The 27,556-nt window shown below is 49.3% G+C and overlaps 1 protein-coding gene across 8 annotated transcripts in view; it reads right to left on the bottom strand.

Annotated features, from left to right (window-relative positions):
• Vps13d (vacuolar protein sorting 13 homolog D) overlaps nucleotides 1–27,556 on the bottom strand; it is a 243,841-nt gene that overhangs the window by 17,010 nt on the left and 199,275 nt on the right. For all 8 annotated transcript variants that reach the window (XM_063235530.1, XM_063235536.1, XM_063235533.1 and 5 more), the window contains one exon: nucleotides 27,335–27,530. In XM_063235530.1, the coding sequence (XP_063091600.1) occupies nucleotides 27,335–27,530 (196 nt within the window). The remainder of the gene's footprint in view (nucleotides 1–27,334; nucleotides 27,531–27,556) is intronic.

The following is a 27,556-nucleotide window of genomic DNA, read 5'->3' as shown; positions in this document are numbered from 1 at the left end:
TTCACTGATAGAGCTACAAGATACTGAAAAGCTCAGTTAAACAGTTGTCATTTCTCTAAAAGGAAGCAGACAGTCCATCTAAAGTGTACTTTATGTCACAGGGCCCTTTGCTGTCCACTGTGGTAGGATCTGGAAGTCAAAGAAGACATCACGGCATGATGTGTAGCTATCTGCTCTCTGCTGTGTGCATGCTCTTCCAAAAAGATTCTGGAAAAGTGTATCTGCCCCACAGACTTCACTGCTTTGGGTACAAACTGTGATCCAAGAAGACTCCTGCAGAGTGAAAGCTTTTCAAGTTTGGTTCACTTTCAATTTCCTCCCAGACAGTTCTAAGACAGACAGAAATCCACCTTCCAGAACCTACCCACAGAGAGCATACAATCCACATATTTAAGGGTAACTACTGAGCTCTCACTGTTAAATCATGAACCAAGAAAACTGTAGCAAGTATCTGCCAGGATAGTTTGGATTCTGGGCACAGGAAAAAACTAGGTTGGGCAGAAAGAAAGTTGATGTCAGCAGAGACTGACTATTCAATGAAAGTACTGACTGAGAATCCAAACTAAGGGAGCCAGAAAAACAAGTCTGCTCAGAGCCCTGAAATTGGCTGTGGCTGCCTCGGTGGCCCCCGCTTGGTGGATGGCCCTTTCCTGAGCTACCACTCACAGCAGCACTGGGCCTCTGGGGGGACAGGAATGAATCACCTCCAGGCAGTTTCCAGAGTTTCAGGGAGATGAAGGGAAGCAGGCAGTGTGACCCGAGGGCTGAGTGGGTCCGAGGCCAGGCTGCGGGCTATGGATCACCACTCCCAAGTGGTGTTTATTCAGATCTAAAGTGGGGTTATTAAGAGGAGCACAGAGCAGCATGTGTCCAGTGCTAGGACAGTGCCTGGAAAACAGCGAGACGCCACTATCATCTGGGTGGGTCTGTAAGAAGGTGCCCTGGGTGCATGACAGGACCGGGCTGGTGACAGCCAGAGCCCCCGAGGAACGCACTTCGCTTTCCTACAGGGAGGCCCACAGCCTCCAACTGCAGGACTCCCCTTTCCCACTTACTCTGCGGTCAACATTCCACCCTCCTCTCCCCAGAGTTCTGCAATCACAAGCGTGACAACAATAAAACCCCACACAGCCCTGCTGCCACTGAGCCTGGGGGAGAGATGCTGACGCAAGAGAGCGTTAGCAATAGGCCTGTACTGCTCAGTGTTCGGTGACTTCACATCCAGCAGCAGCGGAGATGACATTTCCCGGGCCGGGCCTGCTCCCTTCAGTGGGATTCACACCTGATTTGTTTATGGGGGTCAAGGCTTCCCGTAATCTCACACATGTTTGGGGGACCCTGTGACACTGCAACTGCGACAGCTGGTAGGACGAATGCCAACAGATACGCCTACTGGGACTTCAGACAAAATGCTCCAGCCGTTTTTCTTAGTCGGCTGCCTCGGGGGTAACTACCTGTTAATTCGCCTGGGTGAGGAGGGCAAGGCAGGCTCACTGTGTACGGAACGCGGGGAGGGCAGATACCAGCACGAGCAGAGCACTGCCGGCAGCCCTGAGTGGCTACAACACCACCGCCTTGGCGTGCGTTCTGGGGTTGCTTTGCTTTCACAACTGACAGGCGAGTTGCAGTGACGTGCAATTTTGACCGTCTTCATAAGAACAAGGCAGCTGACAAATGTGAGCCTCATCTGCATCTTCACTGTAACATTCTAAATCAGAGAGGGCGGTGCTTACAGTGACTTCTCAAGACAGGGTCGCATTCCTCCATCACCTGTCACCACTAAAGCTGACCCCAAAGACATACTCCACATGGGCAAAACTAAAATGTCTGTGGACATTAGGTAAAAATGCTAATAATACTCATTAAATTAAATAAACCAAATTAATTTCCGGCAAGTGATTACATGGTGTTTTTTCTTACATTTTATATTGCCTACCTTCTCCTCAAAGTTGATCTCTCTTAAGAGATGAAAGTTAGGAGAAAGATGGGGCTTTCAAAATGAAAGAAATGAATGAAAATCCTGGTCCAAAGGAAATCCCAGTCCAGCCATTTGTTTGCTGAGGGACACTAAAGAGTTTACTAGGCTGTTCATGGCCTCAGTTTCCTTATCAGTCAACGAGAATGGAACAATACTTAGCTGATAATGTTGAGATAATGTGAGACACATACACCATGCACTGTAGGATTCATGAAAGTTAACTGTTGCCCTCCTTCCTACATCAAATTACCGGCTATTAAGTCAATTTAAGATACCCCAAATGCAAAAGGGTAGTCTTTAAAAATCTATCCCAGATAGGTGTGGTGGTGCATGCCTATACTCCCAGCACCTGGGAGGCTGAAGCAGGAGGATCGCTGTGAGTTCGAGACCAGCTTGGGCTATCTGGTGAGTTCAAGGCTGGCCTAAGCTGCATAGTGTGACTCTGCCTCAAACAAACAAAACAAAAAAAGTATCTTGATTGAATACTATGAAAGACACAATTTACTGAACATGTTAGAGTAACTCCTAAGGATACCTAGGAGGCTAAGGCAGAAGGATCGCTTGAGCCCAGTAGTTCAAGACCAGCCGGGGCGACACAGTGAGATCCCGTCTCAGAAAAGAGAAGGACTCCTAAGAGCACATCAACTGCTAGATACGTAGCATTTTCTCGAGCACCAGTGCTCAAAGTATTTATTCACCTGACCTGCCCCATCCAGATCTTACTTCCTTAAAGAAGTCTTTTAAGAGCCACAGCTAATACCTAGCAAGTTAATAAATTATATCAAATATCAAATTCTTAGCATCTGAATTAAAGAAGTTTTAGAATATTACCATTAATGCAATGCACCATTCTGGTGGTTTAAAAAAATCACACCTGGATTTTGTGGTAAAGGACCCTTGCTGCCTTCACCAAGGTGAGTCCTGGCACGGCGCACAGCGGGGGGCTGCCGGAGGCTCCTCCCAGGGCCCTGTCCTGGTCACAGCCAAGCAATGGGGCCCCTCCCCCTGCCCTGCAGCCCGCTTTTCCAGACCACCTGCTGGCTGGGCCTGGAGTTTTCACACTCTCTTTCATCAACCAGGCAAGGGGAGAAAGCAGAAAGGAGAAAGGCAGCAGGAGAAGATGCTTCATGGAGCAAGCCTGCAATGAAAGCACCAGGTGCCACACAGGTGCCACACTCGTGGGTTCAACGGGATCTGGCTCAGGCCCCACAGCTAGCCGTGTGGGGCACAGAGGGAGAAACTGAGGCTGGGGAGGGCCAGTGACATCCTCTCTCCAGCCGCAGACCTCTCCCAGGTGGGCTGTGGTTCTGTGTTCTCAATCGAACCATGAAAGAAAGGAAAGTGCTATGCGGTTTGGAAGCTGTGTCACTGTGCCCCGTCCTGGCCCTGGCCCAGACACAGGCACGGCGGCGGTGACCAATGAACAGAGCGCTGTCCCAACATTGTTAGCGCGGGTGTGGAAGGTCTGGAGCGGCTGCCTCTGTGGCCAGGCGAGCAGGGAAAGGCAGTCTGGGGTGAACTCCTTCGTAGCTGGGGCCAGGGCAGGCGGGGCATTGGGAGCAACCCAGGAACCCCTGGAGCAGAGGAATGCTGATCATTCCACTGTGGGGACACAGGAACTCGGTGACCGGGCCTCGAGTGGTGGAGCTGCCTCGGAGTGTGCCGTGTGCACCTTCCGGGAAGGGAAAGAACATCCGGGCTCCGATCCTGGCGGGCAGGGCCCCCGGGAGACAAATGCCGTCTGCACACCCAGACCCTCCTGACCCAGGGATCAGATCCCTGCACACCCTCCAGCTCGGACAGAAGTCCCGGAGAATATTTACGACATAGCTTTCCCTACGTCAGGCCCAACTTTCAGGTACTCTTGACCTGGAGACATAAAAGAGCCAGCCAATCACCTCTGCATCAGCGTTCCTCCGACCAGCTGATGCTTTTTAGTTGTCCTCAAATTTAACCTTGGCTGAGCTTTCTCAGAAGAAGAGAAGTCAAGGATCGCCCCCCCCCCACACACACACACTTCCCCCCAAACGTGCGTCTCTGGAGACGACAGAGGGCACCGTCCCTTCAGGCCTGTGTTCACCTGGCCTCGGCCTGTCATTCTGCTGTCTTCACAACTGCCTCGGGGTCCAGAGCCCTGCAGGAGTGAGGCAAGGAGAGTATTTATGAACCTGACCGGGGACCGGGCTCAATGATGTCCCTTCTGACCAGCCAGGCAAGAAGCAGAGCACACACCGGCAGCCCAGCGTCACCCGCCCCTACCTCACCTACGAGGGGCACGTCTGTGCCATGACATTCCACCCGGGGACAAAAGATTATTCTTTATTTGGTGATAGAACAGTCAGGCTGCCTTTTAATTAAGTGCTGCCAGTGTTAACATGAACCGGGCTGATTGTCATAGTCCATCAACCTTTGGTAAACTGGTTTGTTTGGTCTGGATGGCAAACAACATTCCACACTACTGGATTTTTTCTCCCAGATCCCCTGCGGCCCCATCGCTGCCACCACCCCCACCAAACCTTTTTAAAAGTTACAATCTGTTCTGCTGTCTCGAGTTACATTCTGTAAATAATAAGCAACACTGATGAAATGCAAAAAGCTGAAAATTTGTAAAGCAGATAGATCTGCAGCATGTCCCACATCTGTGTCACATTAAACATGTACTCAACAATTTGCTGATTCCTGTCTAATCAGCGCACCAGGGCAACATGGGCCAGAAAGGCTCTTGTGCCGATGCCGCACAGGCCCGAGGGCCACCGGATGCAGGGGAGGAGGAGCCAGTGCTGGCAACAAGACGGGGATGCCCGCCCACCCTGCTGGTGACACTGGGCTGCCCAGCCTGCCCATTCGGGTCTGTGTGCCTGCAGACCCAGGGGCCACTGCTGTGGTCAGGTCATGAGCAAACAGCTCTCAGAATCCTCTCCGCAGGCCTCTGCTGCTGAAGCTGCAGCTGTAGCAGTTAAGCTAAATAACAGGCCTTTGTGACCAAATGTCTCATTTGGAAGACTTGGCTCCCCATACATTGAAATAACTATAAAATAAAAATAGAACTGCAGGAAATCAGTTAAAGTCCGTGCGGTAACATGCTGAGCAGCTGCTGGATATAACACTTGCTATGCCAGGCAGGACCCGAGGCACCTTTACTCCAGGCACTTTACACAGACATACAAATGTACATGTGCACATGCACTCACGCTCCCATTTAACAAAAACTGGCAGAGCATGAGAGAAAAAGTGGCATGCTCTAAGCCTGAGGCATCACGTGGATCCCTGAATGATGATAAGGGTCCGTGTTGGTAAAAATCAGATTCAGACTCACACACAGAGGCACACAGGAGACACTAAGGACTCCACGCAAAGGCTCAGAGCACCGCCACCTCCACTAGCTTTTGCATCACCCCTTTCCATCAGCCTTGGGTGAGAGGACACCAAGCCAGGACTGCTGGGCCACCAAGTCCGCAGCAGGTCTGGCTATGCAGTTCAGGCTGGTCTTGAATTTACTTTGTAGCCCAAGCTGGCTACAAGTTACAGTGATCCTCTGCCTCAGCCAACCAAGTGCTGGGGTTCTAGGCATGCACCGCCATGCCTGACCACAGTGTGCAATGTCCTGGATGCCCTAATTCTCACGCAGTTCTTTTTTAGAAAGCATTTATGAGTACCTCGTTTTATGGATGACAACACCGCACCTTACAGAGCCATCCAGCTGGTCAGTGACCTTGGGGCTCTCTCATTCTCTTGGACTCAGTAAACATGCTGACCAGCATGACTGCGTCCCTCCTGTGTGAGGCACTCTGGAGACCCTGAAGGGACACCAGAGAAGGCAACACCAGGAGCTCATGGTGCAATGGGGAAGCAAGGCCGCACCCCGAGATGACCGCTGAAGAACACTGGGCCACGTATCAGCGGTCAAAGAGCAAGGAGCTGAGTGGGAACACTGGCAGGACCTGACGTGACACGCTAGGAGGGGGGACAGGACGGGCTTCCTGGGAAGGTCTGGATCGAAGGAGGGCCCTGTCTCATGGCCGAGCAGGATTTGTATGATACAAGGGTAGAGAGCCCAGCATTGATCCACAAGGCTTATAACACATAACAAAGACTGAGGAGCAGAAGGAGGAGACATATAATAGGTAAAAGCCAGGGAGCACATGATCCCAAACACCCCACTGATGCCTCCCATTAGAGCCACCGTCGCTGGCTGCAGAAATGCAGGCACCGTGACAGCATCCTGTGTTAGTACACCCAACTCATCGCTGTCTGGAAGAAGGACAGCTAATCGCAGGGGCGAGACACTGGCTGAATGACACAGGAAGGCCGAGAATAAACACTAAACAATGATGGTATTTTTAAAAGGACTGGGGCAAATGAGAATGCAAAAAAAAGAAAAAGACAAATAGCCAAATCAAATGGGAAAAGGTGATTCAACACTCTCCATTATCAAAGAACTTTGAGCAGTAACACCGCACGCTTGCTTTCAGGTGGGCAAAGACGCAGAGACACGCGCCTGGTTCTCCTGATAGCCCCTGGCCCAGGGCGGCCACTTCCCCAGGTTCCTGACTGAGGCCAGAGCCCAGGAGGTGGGGAGCTGGGGCCTCTGACGCACCGTGGGAAGAACATGAATGCTCCACTCCAGGAGGACGTGTAACAGGTGTCCTACTCTCAAACCCAGCATCATACTTTTAGGAATTTAGGCATTTTCTTAAGAGAGAATTATACACATGTGAAAACATAGGGATAGAAGAGGCTTACTATAGCAAGAATTGGTAACATCCACCAGTAGAGGGATTAACATTTGCTGTTTAACACTACATAAACGTTAAAAATAATTTACTTTCATAATGGAAAGGTATTCTAGTCATTATTGAGTGGGGGGGGTAAGGTTTACCTATCATTATTTGTGCTTGGGGCTGCAAGCATACAACTTTGCATGCTTGAGGCCTTGGATTTATCTCTAGAAACCCCCTCCCACACACACACATACAAAGAAAAGAAAGAAAAATATACGTCCCCATTCATGTAAATATATAATCAGTAATAAGGAGCTGGGCGTGGTGGTGCACACCTGTAGTTCCAGCACTCAGGAGGCTGAGGCAGCATAACTGGTGTGAATTTGAGACCAGCCTAAGCTATATAGTGAGTTCAAGACCAGCCTAAACTACATAACAAGACCCTGTCTCAAAACAAAACCAACCAACCAAAACCCCCAAACTAACCAAACAGTAATAATAGTATCTATCTCAGTGGCTTGCTGTAACAATTTAAAAGATTACTCAAACAAGGGTTTTTAAGCAATGTCTAAACACTACAAATATTTGTATACTGCATGGGTTTTCAAAAACACTTTACAGTTGTACATAACTTTTAACTTAAGACATGTTTTAAAAAACACAATGATTCAGAAAGCAGTCAGGCACCAACAACAAGATGACTAAAAGGCATCTGGATTCAAAGAGTGAATGTGTACAAATTTACACAATGGCGAGCGTGCTGTGGGTGAAAATCAGAGGTGTCCTGATGGCTTTCTTCTAGAAAGGAGGAGGTCTGGGGGGACTTCTCAAGCAGAGGGCCCCCAAGACTGGTGAAAGCCCTGCCCTACGCTGAAGGCAATGCTAACCTGAGGCTCATCACCAGGCGCTGGACCTAACTTCATTAGCACTGATTTGCTGTTATGATCCTGAATGGTAGGAAGAGACAGGCTTCCTCCGTTGTCTGCAGTAGCCAGCAAGCTCTGAACAGGGTCTGACTCTGACAGAGGAGGAGCAGGAGGTGCTGGCAGGGCCCACGAGGACCTAGGCTCACATCACATTTACCTTAAGAAGCCCCCAGGCAGGACATGAATTGCAAGTGGGTACTGTAAAAAAAAATTTTTTAAAAAAACCGGGCCAAAGCAAAAGCATTCTGCCTCCCAGCTTGCCCAATTTCCCTTCCCGCCAGCACAGGCAGAGAGGACATCTGGAACTGGTTTTGAGGCTCTCCAGCTGCAGAGCCATGAGACTGAGGGGCTTACAAACTGTCCCTTCTGATTCTCATCAGGGTGAAGTACAACCCAGAAGACAAGCTGGTTCAGAGACCAAATCAACTTTGCTTTGAAATGCTCTCTCTTTCCTATCCCCTTTGAAAGCAGAATTAATGATCCAGGTGGTAGGAGATCAAAAAATGAAAGAAAAGGACTTGGGTCATCCCAGGTGCATTTCTGTGCCTTCAGAAGGATCAGACACACCCTGGGTCAGAGTGGACAAGAAACCTTCAGAGCACTTCTCCTCCTGAAACAAGAGCCAGCAACGCTGAATCTGTTTGAATTGTTGGACTGAGGGGCTTACCTCTATTGGACTGGGAAACAGTGTATATTCAAAATGTGTTAAGGAGCCTGGGAATTTAGCTTACGGGCACAAGCACCTGCCTGGCAAGGGTGAGGTCGAGTTTGATCTCCAGTACCGCCCCCCCCCAAAAAAAGCAGCAAAATGTATTCAGAATTTGCTGGGCGATACAGGGAGAGAAGGAATGACACTAGATCTTGTCAGACAGATGAGGCAGCAAACAAAAGTCCCCCAGATCTGGTGCCAGCCACTGGTCACACCCACAACGAGCCTTTCTAATGGGCTCGCTGTGCACTGGAGTGCCCTGTGTGAGCAGGGCAGGGCAGTCAGCAGTTGGCTCTGCTCTCTGCCCTGGCCTCCCCAGGCCTCAGGGAGCAACAGGTGCAGCCAGGAGTCTCTACTTCTCCTTGACACAGAACATAAAATCTCTGTCCCTGCCATTCCTCCAGCTGAGGTTTGCTTTCTACTTGTACACCCAAGGGCAGACAGCAGACAAGGGCAGTCTTGTGGCTGGCTGTTCAAGGTCCAAGTTCCTTGGGGTGGAGGGAAGAAGCAAAGCCCAGAACCACCCTGCTGTTGACAGAGGGGGTGAGTCACACAGAAGCTGGAAGTGACTCCAGTCTCCGATTTTCACTGCTCCCTCTCCAAAGGGTTGCCCAGATCCAGGGACCCGGGACAGACTTCCTTCTGGAGCTCTCTTGGTCTTAAGATGTTTGCAGGTAACAGTATAAACCTCAGTTAGTACAGTAGCTGGCTAACCCACGCATCTTCAGGTACTGTTAAACTGAACCTGAAACACACATTGAAGGGAGCTCCAATAGGTGCCCTGGGTTAAGACACCAAGTAACAAACGCGGGATTTAGCAATTGGTTAGTAGAGGCCAGATGGCAAGTTAGCTCCATCTTGGACCCCTGTGTGACCAGTTTCTGAGCTGGTTAAACACCTTGACCACAGATGCACGATGGACTTTAGCTCCAGCAGTCTCTCTTGCTACCTCTAGAAGCCTTATCTCCATGCCCCACTGCACCAAATGGAGGCTGTCCTTGGAGGAAGTCGCTGCATGCTAAGCCTATCTTTAGCAGGCTAAACTTGGACATTCTGTAGCAGAGGCTTCCTGCGGACCAGCTGGAGTTCCCAGGTGACTGGCTAATGGAGATGGCTTCGGCTAGAGAACAGAGATGAGATTGGGGCCAGAAGTGTCACTACCATGTGGTGAAGGTGGCAGAGACTCGGGACTTGGAAGCCTGCAGTGGTTCATCATTTAGGGAGGACTGGGGGCAGCACAGCTTCTGGCCAGAGCTCAGAGGCCTGGTTCACTGCCCACTGGTCCTGACAGGCCAGGGCCTCCCACGCTCAAGCACACTGCTGCTTGTCCCGAAGAAGACTTGGACCATGAGCCCTTCCAAGCTTTCCCTGGTATGGTGTGCTCCTCACAGCATCCCCGGGTGAAGCTGGCAGGGGTGGGAAAGTACAGTGAATATCCTTCAAATTATGAGAGCCAAAGTTTATCATGCCCCTCCCCACTGTATTTGCATCTGTCCACCAAATCCTGCTGTCATCATCAGCTACCCAACTCCTGTCCTTCACATCCAAGAATGTAGACCGAAGGCCTGGCACAAAGGCTCAGATTTGACTCGGTTCTTCTGACTGGAGAGACCAAGGGATGGCCCAGATGCAGCAGCGCTGTCAGGAGGAGGCGCTCCGCCTTCATGCTGCCCGGGTTCAAACCCCATCATCATCCAAGCGTAAGGTGCCTGGCCCACTGTAGGTGTGCAGTGCTCAGAAATGACAGGAGCCTGGCTGGCTGAGTGGCACAAGGGTAAGCAGGCTCCCAGCGTGGCCAAGGTCTGCAATGGGCTGACGGACGAGACGAAACTCCCTTGCCCACTTTTACAGAGTCTCTGGGCAAGGCAGGCCATTTTCTGGGACAGCACTTACGCTAAATCCTTGTCTGCCTGCTTGTTTGCTCAACGCACTGTCTGCTTGACAGCCACGCAGCCCTGGGCCTGCTGGACACTGCAATCTCCTCACGCCCTCCCTGGTGAGGGGACAGGGTTTCCGAGCTGCTGCACAGGACAGCCCTCCACCTGCTCTGCTTTAGCGCATTGGCCTAGCTGTGGGAGGCCAGATGGCCAGGCCATTCACAGCCCTTGTGGTGCTGGGGTAGCGAGGAAGGGAGCCAGGACCAACCTGCCCCCCAGCAGCTCCATGGAACTGCTCCTCGTGGGCTTCCGACCACCTCTGCCACCGCGCGGCCTCCTCGGAGCCGGGTAGGTTTCCTGTTGTGGCAGCCCCGCTTCCTTCAGCAACATTATACTGCAAACAGAGAGCCACCCTGCAGAAAGCACCGCGGTGTCCCGTTTCTGGCGGGGGAGGGGAGGAAGGCTGGCTGCAGTGCTGGCCTCAGGGGCCATCCTGCCACAGGACCCCTGGAGACGGCGCTCCTTCCCCTTCCTGGCCCCAAGAAGCTGCTGGAAGGAAAAGAAGTGCGTGGGCTTCCCCGGGTGACCTCGATGGGCAAGTCCTGAATGGCAGCGGGTCTATTACATGCAGTGTGAGAGGGTTAAACAGGACAGCCTCAACTCTTCATAAACTTTTGCCCTGTGGATATGTACTCATTGGCGGCAGTACAAGACTCGAGCTGTATTACACGCCTTAACGATATGGTTCAACTGTCGGTCAGGCTTGGGCCTGGCACCGGGCCAGACCACAATCAATGGGACACAGAGCCTCCCCCTTCAGATCATCACGAAGGCTCATATTATCTCCTTTTCGTCGTGCTGGTTAAATTTATGGAGCAGAACCCTGAACCGCATTCCTCGGCCTGGGCCGGCCCGCGAGGCCCTCCCTCCCTCCCTTTGTTCGGTACTGTAAGCGAGCCTGCTTCGCGGGACTGCAGGGTTGTTAGTTCAGGCTCTGACTGTTTGCTCATGACTGAAATGAAAAGAGTTCAGTGGAAGGGCAAAAGGACAGCCGAATGTGAAACCCCATCCCAGCAGGCCTTGGGCCTCTATATAGGTCCCGAGCTACTCTTGACTGCACGATCTCACTTTGTTCTTGCGAGGCGAACTCTTCAGTCTGACCCCTGACGGAACTTCCCGTAAACCACACGGTGGCTGCAGCGCACCTTCACTTGGACTTGGGGGCTTTCGGGGTCTTAGGGGAACTGAGACATTATAGGGCACCTACATCTACAGCTGCCTGGGGCCAATGGAAGATGGGAAGCAAACAGAGCCCTAGCTGTCCTTATTTTTAAAAACAAAACAAAACAGACAAAAACAACTTATTTTTTGAGCCCTGGTTGCAAAAGGAGGACACACGTACTGCCTGTGAATGTGTGCGCATGTGTGGGAAGGAGGTGTTCGTGGGCCCTTTGGCCTCACGGAATTAAAAAGCTGACCATACATTCTCACCCCAAATCCCCAGTGTTTCTGATGTATATACAGAGTGCTGAGGAGCGGGCCCACGCCGGCAGGCATCTGCTGTGGTTGCAGCAGGTGCCCCACCAACAGGGCATCCTGGGCTGGCTGCAGAATGGCGCACCTGAAGCTCACAACAGGTGATGCTGTGGCTGCCAGAAAGGACGCTGTCCCAGCAATCAGTCTCGAGCCTGGAGCTGGTCATGTGTGTCTGTGTCCTGCTGGGCCTGCTCTATTGTGAGGCCACTGGGCTGAATTCTGAAGTCTACAATGCTTACTAGAACTCCTTTCGCCAAGGTGTAAGCACAAGAGAGAAAAAGTAGGAGGAACAGACAGAAAGGAACCAAATTGCGGTCAACTCAGGACAGAGCCCCCTCTCCCCGCCACTGGATAAGCACCTCCCGCCTGCCTCGTCCTCAGCCTCCTGGACACAGTGCTAGCCAACGTCCAGGCTCATCTCAGGACAGAGAGAGCAGCCCACACCAGTGGCTATAGGTCCGCCGGCACCCTCTGGTCCCGGGCACAGGCAGATGTCTTTGACAGAGCCCAGTGAAGCCAGGGGTCTGTTTTAAATCAGACTCTGCTTCATCTGAAGCTACAAAGTTGGGCTTCCTCATGCCAGGTAAGCTGGGTAATTCTGAATGGAACTGTAAATATATTCTGGCGTTTTCTTCACATTCACAAGGTAACAAAACGTTAGGTAGGCTCATTTAAGAAATTCTCAAGGAAAATGTGTAATCCATTCAGTCTGTCTCTAGTCAGTCATACACATATTCAGAGTTCAATTAACTTCAATCATAGTAAGCCCTCCTACCTCCCAGGTCCTAGGAAAATCAACAGAGCACTCACACTCCCATTAGCACAGGGTTTGGTGCTAGGCAGTGGGTGTGCACCTAATTTGACCTGGCACAAGCCCAGAGGCACTGAGAGTCTCTGATACATTAAAATCTGGGACACTGGGCCTACCCTGACTCTAGCATAGTCTAACACAGACTCTGAGAACTTAATAACAGTGACCTCAGTGGTCCCATTTCCTGGTGCCCTTTTTTCTGCCTTAGGACCACTTTTAGGGGAAAAGTCCAGGAGTGCAAAATCCTAAGTGAATAGGGAGGCCAGACTCTGGAAACCGACGCACACAGTTGGAGGCAGCAGCTGACAGCGGTGGCCAGTGCTGCCCGTGGACTGCTGCCCACACCTCCCACCCACGCCTTTGGGGGCTGCCCTTCCCCTGAGCCCCGTGACTGTGCTATACACAGGCTCCAGGCTCACGGCCCACAGACGGGCTGTGAATAACAAACACTAAGCTGATATGGATTTGGGAACTAAAAGTATGTTTCGGAATTTGCTTTTTATTACCACATGTATTAATTCTTGTTCAAAATGCTTCTCGAGGGTTTGTTTGGTTTACCTTGACCTCCTAGCCAAACGCTAAGAAGAAACTGTAAACACGCAAGCCCCTCCACAAGCAGGGAGCGCGTGGAAAGCGGCCCTTTGCGGGTCACTGTGCGGCTCTGCCCGCCTGAGCCAGCCCGCTGGTCAGTCAGGCCGCTGTGGTTTTCCCGCAGGCGACATCAGAGGGCCGAGGCAGTAACAGGCAGAGCTGGCCACTGACTCAACCCCTTTGGGGGGTTAAACAACCAAATTGAATGGTGTTAAGTCCATCTGGGGATGGACCAGAGCCACAAGCTGCTGAGGAATATTTTAAGTACAAGACAGCCTCAGATTAGCTTGGGGCTCTTTTATTTTTAGAAAACATTATCAAGTTTGTGTGTTCTATGTGGCTTTCTTCAGCTTGGTGTCCGGCTGAGCTGCTGCTGGCAGAGCCAGCCCTGGGAAGCTGCCCGCTCTGTGACATCCCTCCAGGGAGCTCCATGATGAGTTCCTGACTACACACACACCGTCCTGCTCTGCCTGAGGGAGAGGGACCTACAGAGGGGACCAAAGCCATCTGCCCAAGTACACAGAGGTAGAGTTCAGCCTCCCGGCTCACAATGCTGTCCTCTCGCCAAAGACCACGCTGCGCCCCATACCTGACGGGACACCCACACAGGTTATTTTGATCACAGAGACGTGAGTTGAGGAGGAACTGCTCTCACATTAACAGATGGGACGAATACAAACTGCTACCACTTCAACACGATACATTGCTCTGATGCTCCCTTGAAAGCCCGACCACTGCATTTTGGGACACAAGGAAACTCGTAGGGCTCCTACCCTACATTTAAAATCTATGGTATGTTTCATTTCGATAGTGGCATATTAGACTCTGATACAGTTTTCTGAAAATCTCTGCGTACTAGGCATTTATCATATGGTCCAGATGACTCTAAGCCCAAGATAACTCTCTGGCCTACATGCTGCCCCCCAATAGTTCCCTTGCTCTCCCAAAGGCACCTAGAATTAAGCAGGAGGCTCAAAAGCCAACAGGGGTTACACTTCTGGGAGGTGGACGAATGGAAGGCTGAGGTCTTACATGAATTAGGAAATGAACTTTTTTTTATAACGTAGAGAAAGTTCATTTTCAAAGGCTCAAGGCACTACAATATCCAGAGTTATCTCTTACTTTCATCACTCAGAAATCATGAATAAAAGGTACATGATGAAAGGCATGTTTTAAAGAGTCCATTGCACTAAGCTAGAAAGAAAGAAACAGTGTTTTTTCTCTTAAACCCCTTAGCACTGAACTTGAGTACTTTTTTTGGCAAACATACACTGAGGACCCCAAACTATGACAGTACTGTTGTGCTATTGTCCTGCAGGTGTGGGACAGATAAGCCCTCAATCGTGACAACAGCCCCAAGGAAGGGGAGTCTGAAGGACCATTCTAGCCTTAACCGATCCCGAGCTGCAGGCTGTCATGCGCCTGGAAAATATAACCATTTCTGAAGGATGCTTTCCAAGCCACGTAATGCTTTCCAAGCTGTTTATCAAGAGAGCTGGACGAGCAACAGTGGCCTAAACACGGCCTGTCAGCTGTTGCAGGTCGCATGCCCCATCCTCATTTCCCCAGGCGCTCCATCTCTGCTGTCCACCCTGGCAGACAGCAGATGCCAAGGTTTGGAGACATTCGCTACATAACTTCTACCCGGCGAACCTGGCTCCCGGACAGATTTCCATGTCATGTGCGGCTTCTGGCTGAACTCTGCTCGAACCCAGAGGCATCTCATTTAGCGCAGACACTAACAATAGTTTGGGATCACCTGTTCTACCCGAGTGGGTTCAGAGTGAGTTCGTGGCCTCCGCACACCTTCTCCAGAGGGCTTCTCACACTCAAGCTCAGCACCCAGGTGAGACCCTCCAGGTCCTGGGCCTGAGCAAACTGCTGATTTGGAGAGAAGGAGCAGGAAGGGAAGGACAGACGCCCAGAAGAGCACATAAGCTCTCAGGCTGGGCACTCCAGCAAGTGTGGGGCAGAAGAGCAAGCTAGTCACATAATCCTTATTTCGCTCTGGCTCAACATTCTATCCTCAGGACAGAATACAACACAAACGCCACCTCTTGAGCCCTAACTGCATGCCCTCTGCCAGACTGCTCTGTGTACATTATATAACTTAATCCATATAACCACCCAAGGAGGTATTACTATCCCTATTCCACAGGAGTCAAAGGAATCTCACCTGGAGACAGCCAGAGAGGGAAATGCTTGCTCCAGGCCATGGTTAAAAAACAGCAGGGCAATAGCTTAAATGCAGGGACACAAGCAACAGGGTGGGCCAGGGAGCCCCTTCTTGAGTCCTACAAATACATGGTTTCTTTTTATGCTGGCTGTCACATTTCCCCTCTAGTACTGGGGGAAAACCAGCGATTTTATGTTCTCACCACGTCTCTTTACTGGAATGAGCACTTCTCTTTGAAGAGAGACCTCTGGCCCTTGGAGTGTCATGATAAGAAAACTTTCAGCAACTTCCCCTGGAAACTACAAAATACCCATCAGCACCCAGGATCTAAGCACAGTCGCCCGCCAGCTGCTGGCCCCGCTGAGTAGGTCTATGGCTCCAGGATGGGCGGTGCCAGGGCCGTGTCACTACTGTTGGGTTTGCGACTTCCTTCATGTCCCCAGGGTCTGACAAGAGCCTTCCTCAACCCATTTCTTCACAACACACAGAAATAGAGATGAAAGACCAATAGCAGACTCCGAGCTGCAGTCAGGGCCGGCAATGACTTCTCATCAGATGTCTTCCTAACTGTGCCGGGAGAGAAGAGAGCCACCGCCTGCAGGTATGGTCCACAAGCTGGGGTGGTGGTGAAGCTAGAGAATTCATGCATGCGAACTATATGGAGCCACGCCTAGGTCACAGCAAAACTTTAAAAATGCTAACTGTGTCATTAGTATTTATTAGTACATCACAATCATAAAGAAAGGAATGGCTGTAGATTTTAGTAACGCCTCCGAAAGTCAGAGACACCAGCTGGAGGTGGAAGGTAACGGGCATTGAGAAGGACGAATGAATTAGCGAAAGTCTAAATTACAGGGCTTCTGATTGACATGACAGACCCAGTCCAGATACCCTGCTAATGGAAAAGCCACAGGAGACAAAGGCCTGAACCCAAATGGATAGAGAGGAGGGATCAACAGTGTCCTGGACGCTCAAAAGCAGACGGACACCTGATGCTGAAACGCAAGCCCGAGGCCTGGAAGCCACAGGGAGAAGCTGATGCTTGCTGACTTCAGAACAACGGGGCACTAACGCCTGGGGAGGGAAGAGGAACAGAGGCGCGTGTGAAGTGGGGAGAGCAGAAGACGGGACGAAGTCTGCGTGGAAGCAGGGAGACTCGGGGTTCCCTCGGATGCCCGTTCAGTCTGCTCCTCCGCAAAGGTCAGGATGGACGGGTCCACCGGCCCCACTGGGAGCTCCCAGGCAGCCGCCCCGAGCCTCCTCTGTGGCAGGAGGGAGCAGAGCGAGAACCACTGAGCATGTGAGGACTCCCTGCAGCTGGAAAGGAAAAAGACAAAACGCACAACACGTGAAAGGAAGCGGCCGGGCCAGCACCAGGAAACGGCTTTATCTCCGAGCCAGAGCGCAGCCGGGACACACAGCGATGGCACGGACCTGCTGGGGGAGAATTCCCAAGAGAAGCCAGGACATGGAAACTTACCTAAGTCATTTTAAACATACAGAGGCAAGTTTATAAACTAGCAAGAGGCAGAAACTAAAGAGGAAGGAAGAGTGAGAGGAAAAGGGAAGGAGAAAAAAAGGAAGTTAATTCAAGGGGAAAAAAGCTGAAGTAAGTAAACGTCTGAGGACAATCAGAAATATCCACACAGAACACCAAATAAACAACATACTTAAGCAGTTACTAACTCCAGGTGAGAAAAAAGCAAGCAAAAAAGCTGAAAAGGGAAACATTATAATCATAGTAACCTGTGTGGCTTCCCTGGGAATATTATGTAGCCACAATAATGTAAAACCTGATTTATCAAAAAAAGGCGCTATACTGAAAATTGCAGACAGGGATTATGGATGACAGCAGGAAGACACATGAAGTCTTGAAAGAGTGGCATGGCTGGGCACAGTGGTACACACTTACACAACCCCACCACTCGGAAGCTGAAGCAAGAGACCGCAAGTTTGACATCAGCCTAGACAATTTAGCAAGATCCTGCCTCAAAATTAAAAAAAAAAGACCTGAAGTTTAGCTCAGTATCAAGGCCCCAAAGCCCCAAGGCACTGGGTTCCATCCTCAGTTTCAAAAAAAAAGGAAAGAGCAGCAGCATACATTCATCCATTCATCCGTTCATTCATTCATTTTAGACCTATTGGGGCAAATACTGACAAACTAAAGAAACCTCCAAAGTGCAGCAAAGGGGTTGCTTCTCAGGCAGCAACCATTAGGAACAGGAGAAGCCGGGGCAGGAGACTGCAACTTTAGGTTTTCAGACATTTTCAAAGTCTGATTTGCCAAGCACAGTGGCCCACATTTGTAATTCCAGAGGCTGAGTGGGCAGATCACACACTTGAAGCCAGCCTGGGCAACTAAACAAGGTCTTGTCTGCAGAAAAACTTAAGGGGGCTGGATGTAGCCAGTGGTAGGGCACTTGACTAACACTCATGACACTGCAGTTCAACCCCATTGATAAAATTAACTTGAAAAGGTAAATTGTTACAGCTAACCAATTTAGGTGAGAAATCATAGGTTTTTAAAACCCTGTTCTTATTATGCACACAGTAGATAACATTCATTACTTATGAATTATAAAGAAAAACTGAAACATCAAAGGATCTTTTGCTAACTTTGTAGACAACTGGTAACACTAACATGACTGTTTTCAGAGAGCTGTGATGCGTTTGGTAATAAAGTGTGAAGAAAGGTCTGCAAACACTCCTTCCTCAAGCAGCACCACACACAAACGCAATTCCGCTGTTTTCCAGAACAAAGCAGTGGCAGGAAGCAGCACCCTCCGAGGCGCCGGCCAGCCAGCATGCAGGCCGGGAAAGATTTGTCCTCCCAAACTACAGGCTGAGTCGGAGGAACACAGACTGAGATGACAGCGACTGGAGGAAAGAAAGAACTTAATGCTTACAGTGTCTGATTGACTTTGCAGACTAAAGCCGGTAGACTGAGCACCTATTTAGAGGGTAACAATATGCAATACCCTAACTATGTGAATTTCCTGTCTTGTTTTCAAGTACAAAATCATTCTCATTGTTTTTTGTCACATTTATCTGGTTTTATTCCTGTTAAAAAAATTTTTAAAAAGAAAATTGAGCCAAATCACTAATAAAGGATATTTTAAGAAAGTATGGTTTAAGAGTGTTCAGCTGTAAACCAAATAGCTTGTTGTTTCTCAACCTGGAAGAGTCAAGCTGTCTCGTCTTAATTAAGTAATCTCAAGTCCTTAATATCTATTATATGCACGGGATATGGCAGGAATTCAATACTTGATTAATTAATATATTTCTGCTGTTAATTTTCTTATTAAGCAACTTTACCTCAAAATCACAAGTGCAGAACTGGCTAACCTGAGTTACTGGGGCTCCGACAGTTCAAACAGAAACATAAAAACGCTCTGTGGCTTGCATTTTTCCAGAGGGCGATGAAAGCACTTTACACCTGGTAACCTGGCCTGTTCCACCTTAGGAGGTGGGCAGGTGCCAGTTACTACTGCCCTAATTGTCCACTGCTGATGACCAGGGATCAGAGGAGCTGGGCTCTGTCCCTCCTGCGTCATTCAGTGAGGGCCGTGGCTGGGACATGGGGACCCAGGATCCTCGTAAGCAAGAGGTGAGCTTTTGTTCCAACTCCCCTTTGAAGTCTTCCGAGTCCCCAGATTTTATGATGTGGCTTGAGTCACCCCTGCATCCCGATGTTTGAAGTGTGTTTGGGGAAAACGTACTAGGAGCTGTCTCCGGTATTAACACAGAACAACTGCCTCGTAAAAGCTGCCTTCCACCAGGAGTTCAAAGGAGCTTATCCAAATATTGCAGGCTTCACTCTTTCCAACAGCTTTGCTGGGGCAGAAAGGTTTTGGCACACAAGCTTTGAAGGACATACACCGTTTCAATTACCTGCGAGCTGGGGCCTTACTAATGCCCAGTGGCTTCTGATTAGACAGACCCTGTACTCTGAACCAATCTCAGCACACACCGTGCAGCCCGAGTTGAGATTTATTGGGATGGTAGTGAAGATGAAGGATTAAATTAGGTAAATTGTTGTAAGAGGACTTTCTGGTATGTGATAAAATCTTCCCAATTGTTACGCTAAAAAACCCAATAAAAGTCAGGAGCAGATGGGGAGGGGGCTGACAACTGCTGGCAGGAAGCCAAAGCAGAGCTTCACATTACAGTGGCTCCTAAAGTTTAATCCAAATTAATCCAACGTCACTGATAGGTGCTATTTATCAGCAAGATGATGGATCATCACCATCTCCTCAAACGGAACAGTTTGTCAAAGAAATTAACCAGGTACAGGTGTATCTGCCGGCCGGTAGCATGTTCACAGAGTCACAGGAGGTGAGAGGAGGGCACTGCTTTACAGTTTTGCAGATCTCTGTGAGTCTTGCTTAATAGGGAACAGCTGCGTTCTCGTGTCTATGTCTACGTTCAATTTGTTACGGTAACACAGACTGCGTGGTGCTGGAAAGCTCCACTGCACACTCATTAGCTGCTATCAGCATCGAAACCACTGTGACCATGTGTCCTCATATGCAAATATGTGAACATGCAAAAGAGTTTTGATGTTCTAGAGCTGGGGTTCCCTAGAGGACCCTAAAGCACATTTTAAGAACGCCTGCTCTAAAAGACCCATGTGTACAAAATTCTGTGCTGATTAGAAATTGGGTTTCCTTTACATATCAATGTAAAACCACTAAGGATATGGATTAGGTAACGTTCTTCACCTGATTTGGATTACATGTGCCCAATGTAATAAAACCCTGTTTCTTTCACAGTATATTGTGATAAAAATGTTTTACTTATTCAATCTTATTTTTCTCCCATTTATAAATCAGGAAGAAATGTAGCAATGTCTTTGACAGGCTCTTGGACAGGACAGTATTAACTAAAAGTGAATGATACATAATGCCCTGGTCCACCTTCCCTCCCCGTGAAGCTTGGATGCCCTTATTTATCACAGGATACTAAGTCTTTAATTCTTTGCTAGTTCATACCAGAGAATTAATTCAGTGTATTTCAGAATTATTTTATATTCTGAAGCTCTCTGGGAGCAGGGCATTTCAACTCAAACCTGGATCCTCTCTTGAAGAAGATTCCAATTTCACCTGGGCAAAGACAAATGTCAGAAGGCAAACAATGAGAGACGTACGATAGTCACCAAAACCTAAAAAAACTAAATCCCATGCCCTCTGCAGAGAAATTCCATGGATAGCAAAGACCTCTTCATCCTTCTCTAATACACAAAATACATACACACTTTTCTTAGGAAGAACCACAGACACTGTTTTGTCAGAAGTTAAATGTGTACCTTACATACATAAGATTAGGTGTCACCCCAAAATTTAAAAAAAAAAAATGAATTCACTTCACCCGGGGGACTACAGATTTACATGGCTGGATTATTCCAACGGCAGAAGCCAAGTTGAGAGAGTCTTTGTACTTCCCTGTGCATTCTCCTCATGCAAGGGCTAGCTGGCAGGGTCGCAGGCAGGGACGGGCCTTTAAGTGCGTACATGCCGAAACTCAGCTGATTTTTACTTTAAGGAGTGAGACTATGCTGTTTCTACGAATTCAGTCTACATGCCAAAAATGGCAAAAATCAGATGCTCTCTTTTCTAGAAATGATTATAATGTACCATGACCAAAAAAGTGGGTTTTTTCTTTTTTCCCTAGCAGATAATCTTGCATAAAAATGAGTCATGGGATTTCAGAAATGGAAAGGCTTTTCTCAAATACGTGTGTGCATGAATACACACACTCTGAATTTTTTTCAGCAGCAGATCTGAGCTTTCCATAAGTTACGCTATAATGAGGGTGGTATTGTCTGGGGCCTTTTGAGTGAAAGCAGAGTAAAGTATTTAGAGTTCAACAAGAGGGAAGAAATCTGTCGCAGAAAATAGGGCTTCTCCGCTTGTATTACTGTGAGAGGAATTTTAACTTATAAGGCTGCAGCACTGGTAAGATATTTCTTAAGAATTACCTTACCCTGGTGATTTAGTGAGATTCTGTCTTAACAAAGAAAAGGTGTGGTGTGTTGGGGTGTAGCTCAACCTAAAAGCCCTCAGTTCAATACCAGTACTAAAACACAAACAGACAAAACAAGTATCCTGCATAATTCATGTATCTGCATTTCAGAGCCAAGTGAGACATTTGCTCTCGTTAACAAAGCTCCGAATATTACTTCTTCTGGGCTTGCTCAGGTAGCTCTAGGAGTGAGAAAAAGACCAGCATCTCCATGCATTGTCTGGAGAGGCCTGGTCTGACAAGATGCGGGTGGTGGCCACGCTGTCCACTGTGGTCCCTGTGGACCACAGGGCTGAGACAGGACAGGCCCATCTTTGCCTTCAGCTAGACAGAGCAATCTTGCTTTGGCTTCATGGAAATGGAGCTGCTCCTCACACTAGCTGACACACCACAGGCCAAGCCACAGGTGGCTGCACCACCAACATGCAGATCTGCCCGAGGCCCACATATGTACCCTAAGCTAGCTCCAGCTTCTCACCCCACTCGATGTACTTATCTGTATTGATGCTTTCTTGGTCTGACTCATCTGGCAGGTGAGTGAACAGTTGTTTTGTTTCTTTGAGACAGGGAGTCTCACTAAATTGTCTGGGCTGGCCTTGAGCTTGAGATCCTCCTGCCTCAGCTTTCCAACTACTTGGATTAAAGGTATACACCATAACTCCAGGCTCTGCTTGAACTTTTAAACAAGCATGAGATGGTAACCACTGGATGACATGGTACATTCTCCTGGGTAGCAATTAAATTGTTTCTTATTTAAGTAAGCATGTAATACAATGCAAAATTTATTCACAGTTTTCAGACAAAACACTCAAAAAAAACCACTGGACTTGCTCTGTAGCCAGACACATGGGGTAACTACCTCTTGTCCTCTGCCTCAAAGGGAACACAGTGGAGAAAACTGAGATTGCTAGTGTAGCCTCCAGTATTTTTAGTAGAGTTTTATCTTTGGGGTTCTCTAAGATCTCAGTTCAAACCAATTCTGTCTATATGCTGTGTGAACACCGAGAATATACAGCCACTTTCAGGGCAGAATAATCCAAAGCAGAGCTACTGCTGCACTGATGAGAAAGGGTTGGTGGCAGTGTCGCCTGAGAACTCTTTGCTGACTCCTCTCCACTGCTGCAAGCTGACTGCGTCAGGCTCTGCAGACCCCAGAGGCTCTTAACCTGCTTACTCTGCGTCAGGGTGAGGCACACACACTCTAAGCAAACTTCCCTTAAGAAAATCCATCTTCATTTCACATCGAAGAGGCCATTAATGGAAAACGTCATTAACAAAATCTGGGAGTATTTTTACTGAAAAATTCAAACATGCCCATCATAAATCTTTCCGGTGAAATCAGCCCACAAGTTACTCAAAAGCTGTCAAGCAACTGCAGTTCAGATCTATGGCCCTGTTCAAGGGTCCCAGGATTCCAGAACACTCTCGGTCCTGACGGCTGTACTCTTAAACACTGATCTATCATTATGCTTCAGATTCCCCGTCCTCCTTATCTAAGTTAAATAATGAGATAAGCTCAACACTCCTGGGCTTTGCTAAATTAGTTTAAATCTTTCCAGTTCTGACAACTCCCATTTCTCTCTGCCACTTTGGGCCTTGAGTGAAAAGGTGAAGAAATATTTTGGAGGAAACCTTGGGGTCCAGCTTCATAAATCCTCCCCTGCTGCTTTCTAAACACGCTGTACACCTCAGGGTCGGCTGCAGAGCGGGGAGAAATAAGCGAGCAGACCGCCCTCAGCAGGTGCTGGCTCCCTTTCGGGGCGCCGCTGCCTTCTGCAGGACAGTGCTGCTCCAGGGTCCCTGAGGCCGCTCTCTACCCAAGTTATCTTCTCCACGACCCGCACGAGCACCACTGTGCTGGGGCAGAGCTGGGCCCTTGCACAGCTGGGGGCCCTGCCTGGCTCAGTGGCCTAGAAGCGCAGCAGAGATTTTTTCACGCGGTGTCAGTGGCACCCAGGTGTGGCTGTATCAGTGCCATGGCCTGAAGCTTTATTTGGGAACAGACAAATGTGACCCAGTACACGTAGACTGGAAGACGCAACCTGAGCCAGCAGAACGTTGCCTTGGAAAAGGCTTCCTGTTTCAGTTCCAAACCACACATACTTGCACAGTTAACAAATGCAGCAGGGGATACTGGTCCACAGCGTTCATGTGGAGGCCACAGGCCCTGCTGTCCTCCGCCCTCTCCGTCACTCACGCCACCTGCCTTCCCGAGAACTAGCAGGTCACATGGAAACACTGGTAGGTTGAGGCTATTCTTTCGGAAAGCACGGACACTCCAGCAAGGACAGGAACTTGGAAGTATTCTCATCTGACAGAACAGAAGGAGGGGGTTCCCTATAAATAAAAACCCATGCTCAAATAAACACACAAAGGAGCCAATGTTTCCTGTAAGGCTACTATTCAGATGGATTACTGGAAGGAATATTCTTTCAGTTTTATGGCTCACTTTGCTATCATCTGCTTAAAATTTTGGGACATTTAAAACTTAGATGCTAAGATCTAAGCCCTCACTTGGATGAAATATGACAGAGGAAGCAGAAGGTTTCTTCCAAGTGCAGACTCAGAGGCAGAACTCTTGGACTCTTGGGTTCCTATTCTTGGCTTGGTCCCTGGACTCAGGTCAGTTCTCGGTCAGAATCTCACTTCTAATCCCTTCAAACAGTTTGTTAGTCCCTGTTGTCTAAACAGCGGGGAAAAGCCCTGAGTAACACCCTTGGATCCTGCTCAGTCAACTGGGATGCCTGGATCTCACTTCCAAGAAACCAGGGTGATTTATCCCTTGGGTCGAACTAGGCTGTTCCTCAGAGAGCGCAGTGTCGATGGAGCAAATCCTGGAGGCATGAAACATTCCTCCACCTGCAGGGAGCTCCGAGCTTCTTTCATCTGATCCCCAAATCATACTGTCCGGCTTCGTAACAGTTCTTCCTAGCTTCCATGTTAAAGCAACTCTGATTTGACTTATTTTGAGGTAGAGTAAGTATTATCTCCAAGCTATAGAAGAAAAGTCTTAGATAGGATAAGCGATCTGACCCGGGCAAGCCAGCAAGTACAGGGGTGGACGCTGACCTATTGTTTTCTGGGTCAAGTGCTCATCTCTGTCGAACACATGGCTCCCCATTAATAATGTGGAACTGGACAAATGCACCCAAGAACCCTGTTGGAAGCACTACTGCTGAGCCCTTTGACAGAACCTACAAAGCTCTTTCAGTGTAGCGAAAGGCCCTGGGGGCCACTGAGGCCCCAGTCAGTGGGGGTCCAGCGTGTGCCCTCCCCTCTGGACGTCCTGCCACAGCTCCCCCACGGACTGGCACCTGCAGGAATGCAGCACTTGGAGAAGTCCAAGCCCCAGCCCACTTTTGAGCTTTTGGGTCCTCAGGCCCCTGGCCTCTCCTTCGCTCAGTCTGCAGGAGGAGCAGAGGGCCGGTGACAGACGCCTATGGAGGAAAGCTGAAGTTCACCCCAGCCAGGCTCCTGCTCGCTGCGTGCTCCGGGCCCGGGCACAGCACAGCCAGAAGTGTAAAACCGCACCGGGTGCTGAGGAAGGCTGCAAGTGCTGACCATCGGTGGCGCCAAGGGCAGCACAGTGAAGAGGGTGCAGTCCCTGCTCCCAGATGCTGACAGGCTACAGGCCGTGGGAGCAGGCAGAAGACGGCAGCGGGCCAGCACACTGTCATCATCTGGGTTCAGTGTCGCGGGTAACCTACGCAGATCTCGAGTCGGCAGGAAGGAAGTCACCACGCATCTCCCGCCTCAACCTAACGAGGGCAGCCAGTCGGTCAGGGCTGTGGTGACACAGCTGGCGCTCAGGAGGGGTGCGGGTCTGCCTGCTGTCCCCAGCTGTGTAGCTGGGAGCGGGCCGGCGGGCCCCGCACAACTGTCCAGTCCTCATCCGTAAATGAAGGACAGAGATGAACAAGACTGCCTGAGCGGAGGCCCACAGACGGTGACTGGCAACAAGTAAGCACGAGGGAGGGTCCCTCTGGGAGGCGCTGCCCACCCCGTAGCGTGATTCCCACTTCTGTCCACCTGGCCAGCTCCTCCCATACCTCAGGCTCCACCTCAAGCATCGCGGCCCTAGAAGGGCCTGCTGCTGGGTCAGTCGCCTCGCTCGCTCCCTCCCTCCCTCCCTCCCTCCCTCCCATAGACGTCTCCTCACCCCCCACCCCCCACCCCGCCTTTGTAATATTTAGCACAATTCTGACAAATGACCCCCTATCTAGTTTTTTTCTATGTTTGTGGCCCTGGTTGGTGACAAGCTCTCTGAGGCTAAGACAGTCTTGCTTTCTGCTGTTTTCCTAGCCCAGAGTTCAGAGGAGATTTCCAATCAATATTTAGTATCTACTGCGTAGACATGAATGAATGACAGATAAGTACCAGATGACACTAATCCAAAGCTTCAATGGCAATGCAGGACAACTGGTAAAAATAACACGGACATCTCTATTTCTGCAGCCACTGTGGCTGTGTTACTTGTGCTCCTAAAATTTTAGAATATAAAACCTCAGCAAGACTTTCAAACTGACAATGGACAAATGCAAGTGATTGCTTTCTGCTCATCATTAACCTTTTACAGCACAAAATTACAGGAACATTTATTTATTTATTTATTTACTTATTTCTCTATCTGAGACAGGGTCTCACTTTGTATTCAGGCTGGTCTTGAACTCACTTTGTAGCCCAGGATGGCCTCGAATTCATGGCAATCCCCCTGTCTCAGCCTCCCAAGTGGGGACCACATACATCAGCCAGTATGCCCGGCTTACAATTCTTAACACACAAAATTTAATAATTCCTTTTTGAGCATATCAAATCAACAATCATTAACCTTGACTATCTGAGGAGTTTAAGTATAAGGATAGTTTGCTGAGAATTCTTCAGGGGTTTTCAATTTTACTTTGACTTCTTGAACTTCCAGCAGAAATAAAACACTAGAGATACTTCTGAAACCTCTCTACTGCCTGCCCTTCTCCACCACTTCATAAATATCCCCAAAATATACTCGAGGATGTTTTAGCTTTATATCTCAGAATAGAATATAACTTAAGTAAACTGTACAAACCCTTTTTTAAAAAGCAGCTGCTTCCAGATGGAAGACATTCTGGCAGGACACACTACACGGCCCCGTCTGCAATCTCAAGCATTTCCCCTCTTGCAGAAACATGTCACCAGCCGGCTTTCATTTTGAATGGGGATGATTTTACTTTAAGGCCTATTTGGGGGAGAACAGGGTAACAGACGTGGCCCAGGTCTAGGTATTCTAAAAGGGCACACCAGTTCACTCAGGGTGCATCTATTATCCAGGCAACAGGGAAATTCCTCTAGGCTGAAGTCCGGCTTGGCTGGAAACACTAACATTCATTACACCCTTTGTTGATAAGGGTCTCCAGTTAGTTACTCTGGAGAAGAGAGGCTAAAATAGGCCATTAAATGAATGGCTAAGTCAATGTGGCTGGGTCCTGGGGGCTGGGAGCCAAGGGGGCCGTCTCTGATTTCCGGCACCCCACGGCAGAAGCACCACCATACTTGTGGGCAGAGGGGAAGCAGGCAGTTTTGGGGTTTTTTAAAAATGATGTTAGGAAACTGGCTGGCCATTTCAGGTGGTAAGAAAACAACCCATGTGAGGATTCTGGAATTATAGCACGGGTCTAGGAGGAAGGACCCTGATCCCTGCAGCTTGATGGTTTTCTTCATGGGCACCTAGCTTGGTGAGCAAGGGAAGCCTGTAATGATTTAACCCAAATACTCACCTTTCTAATGAAAATGCCACACTGTATTCTTTCTTTTTTATCTACCTACCAAAAATAGGTTTGTGCACCTTGCTTTCATCATCTATATGCGGCAAATCAGAAACTTCGGTTAGAAGTATTCAAGTTAAAAATCCCATCACCAAGGCGGAGAGCATAAGATTAAACACAGCACGGAGGAGTACGAGAAGCAGCAGACCTTGGCCGGAAATCCCGGATCCACTCCCCCGGGACCACTGACCTGGGGCCACTGAGCGTGGCTGTGTCTCTCACCGCCTGCGCTGTTTCCGAAGCAAAATCCAGGGCGCCGGCCACTGGCTTTGTTACGGTGCCAACGAGCCCCTTCCCGAAGCCAGATATGAAACCACTGACACCCCCTTCTGTCTTCACACCTTCCACTGTTGACGTTATGACGCTGGTCAGGCCACCAATGATGCCTAGCCACAAAACAAAAAAAAGGTGA

Source organism: Cavia porcellus, unplaced genomic scaffold (assembly GCF_034190915.1).
Source record: "Cavia porcellus strain 051 isolate PalLab524CR breed Dunkin Hartley unplaced genomic scaffold, mCavPor4.1 scaffold_25, whole genome shotgun sequence".
In the NCBI taxonomy this organism is placed as follows: Eukaryota; Metazoa; Chordata; class Mammalia; order Rodentia; family Caviidae; genus Cavia; species Cavia porcellus.
This window is presented reverse-complemented; position numbering and strand designations above follow the sequence as displayed.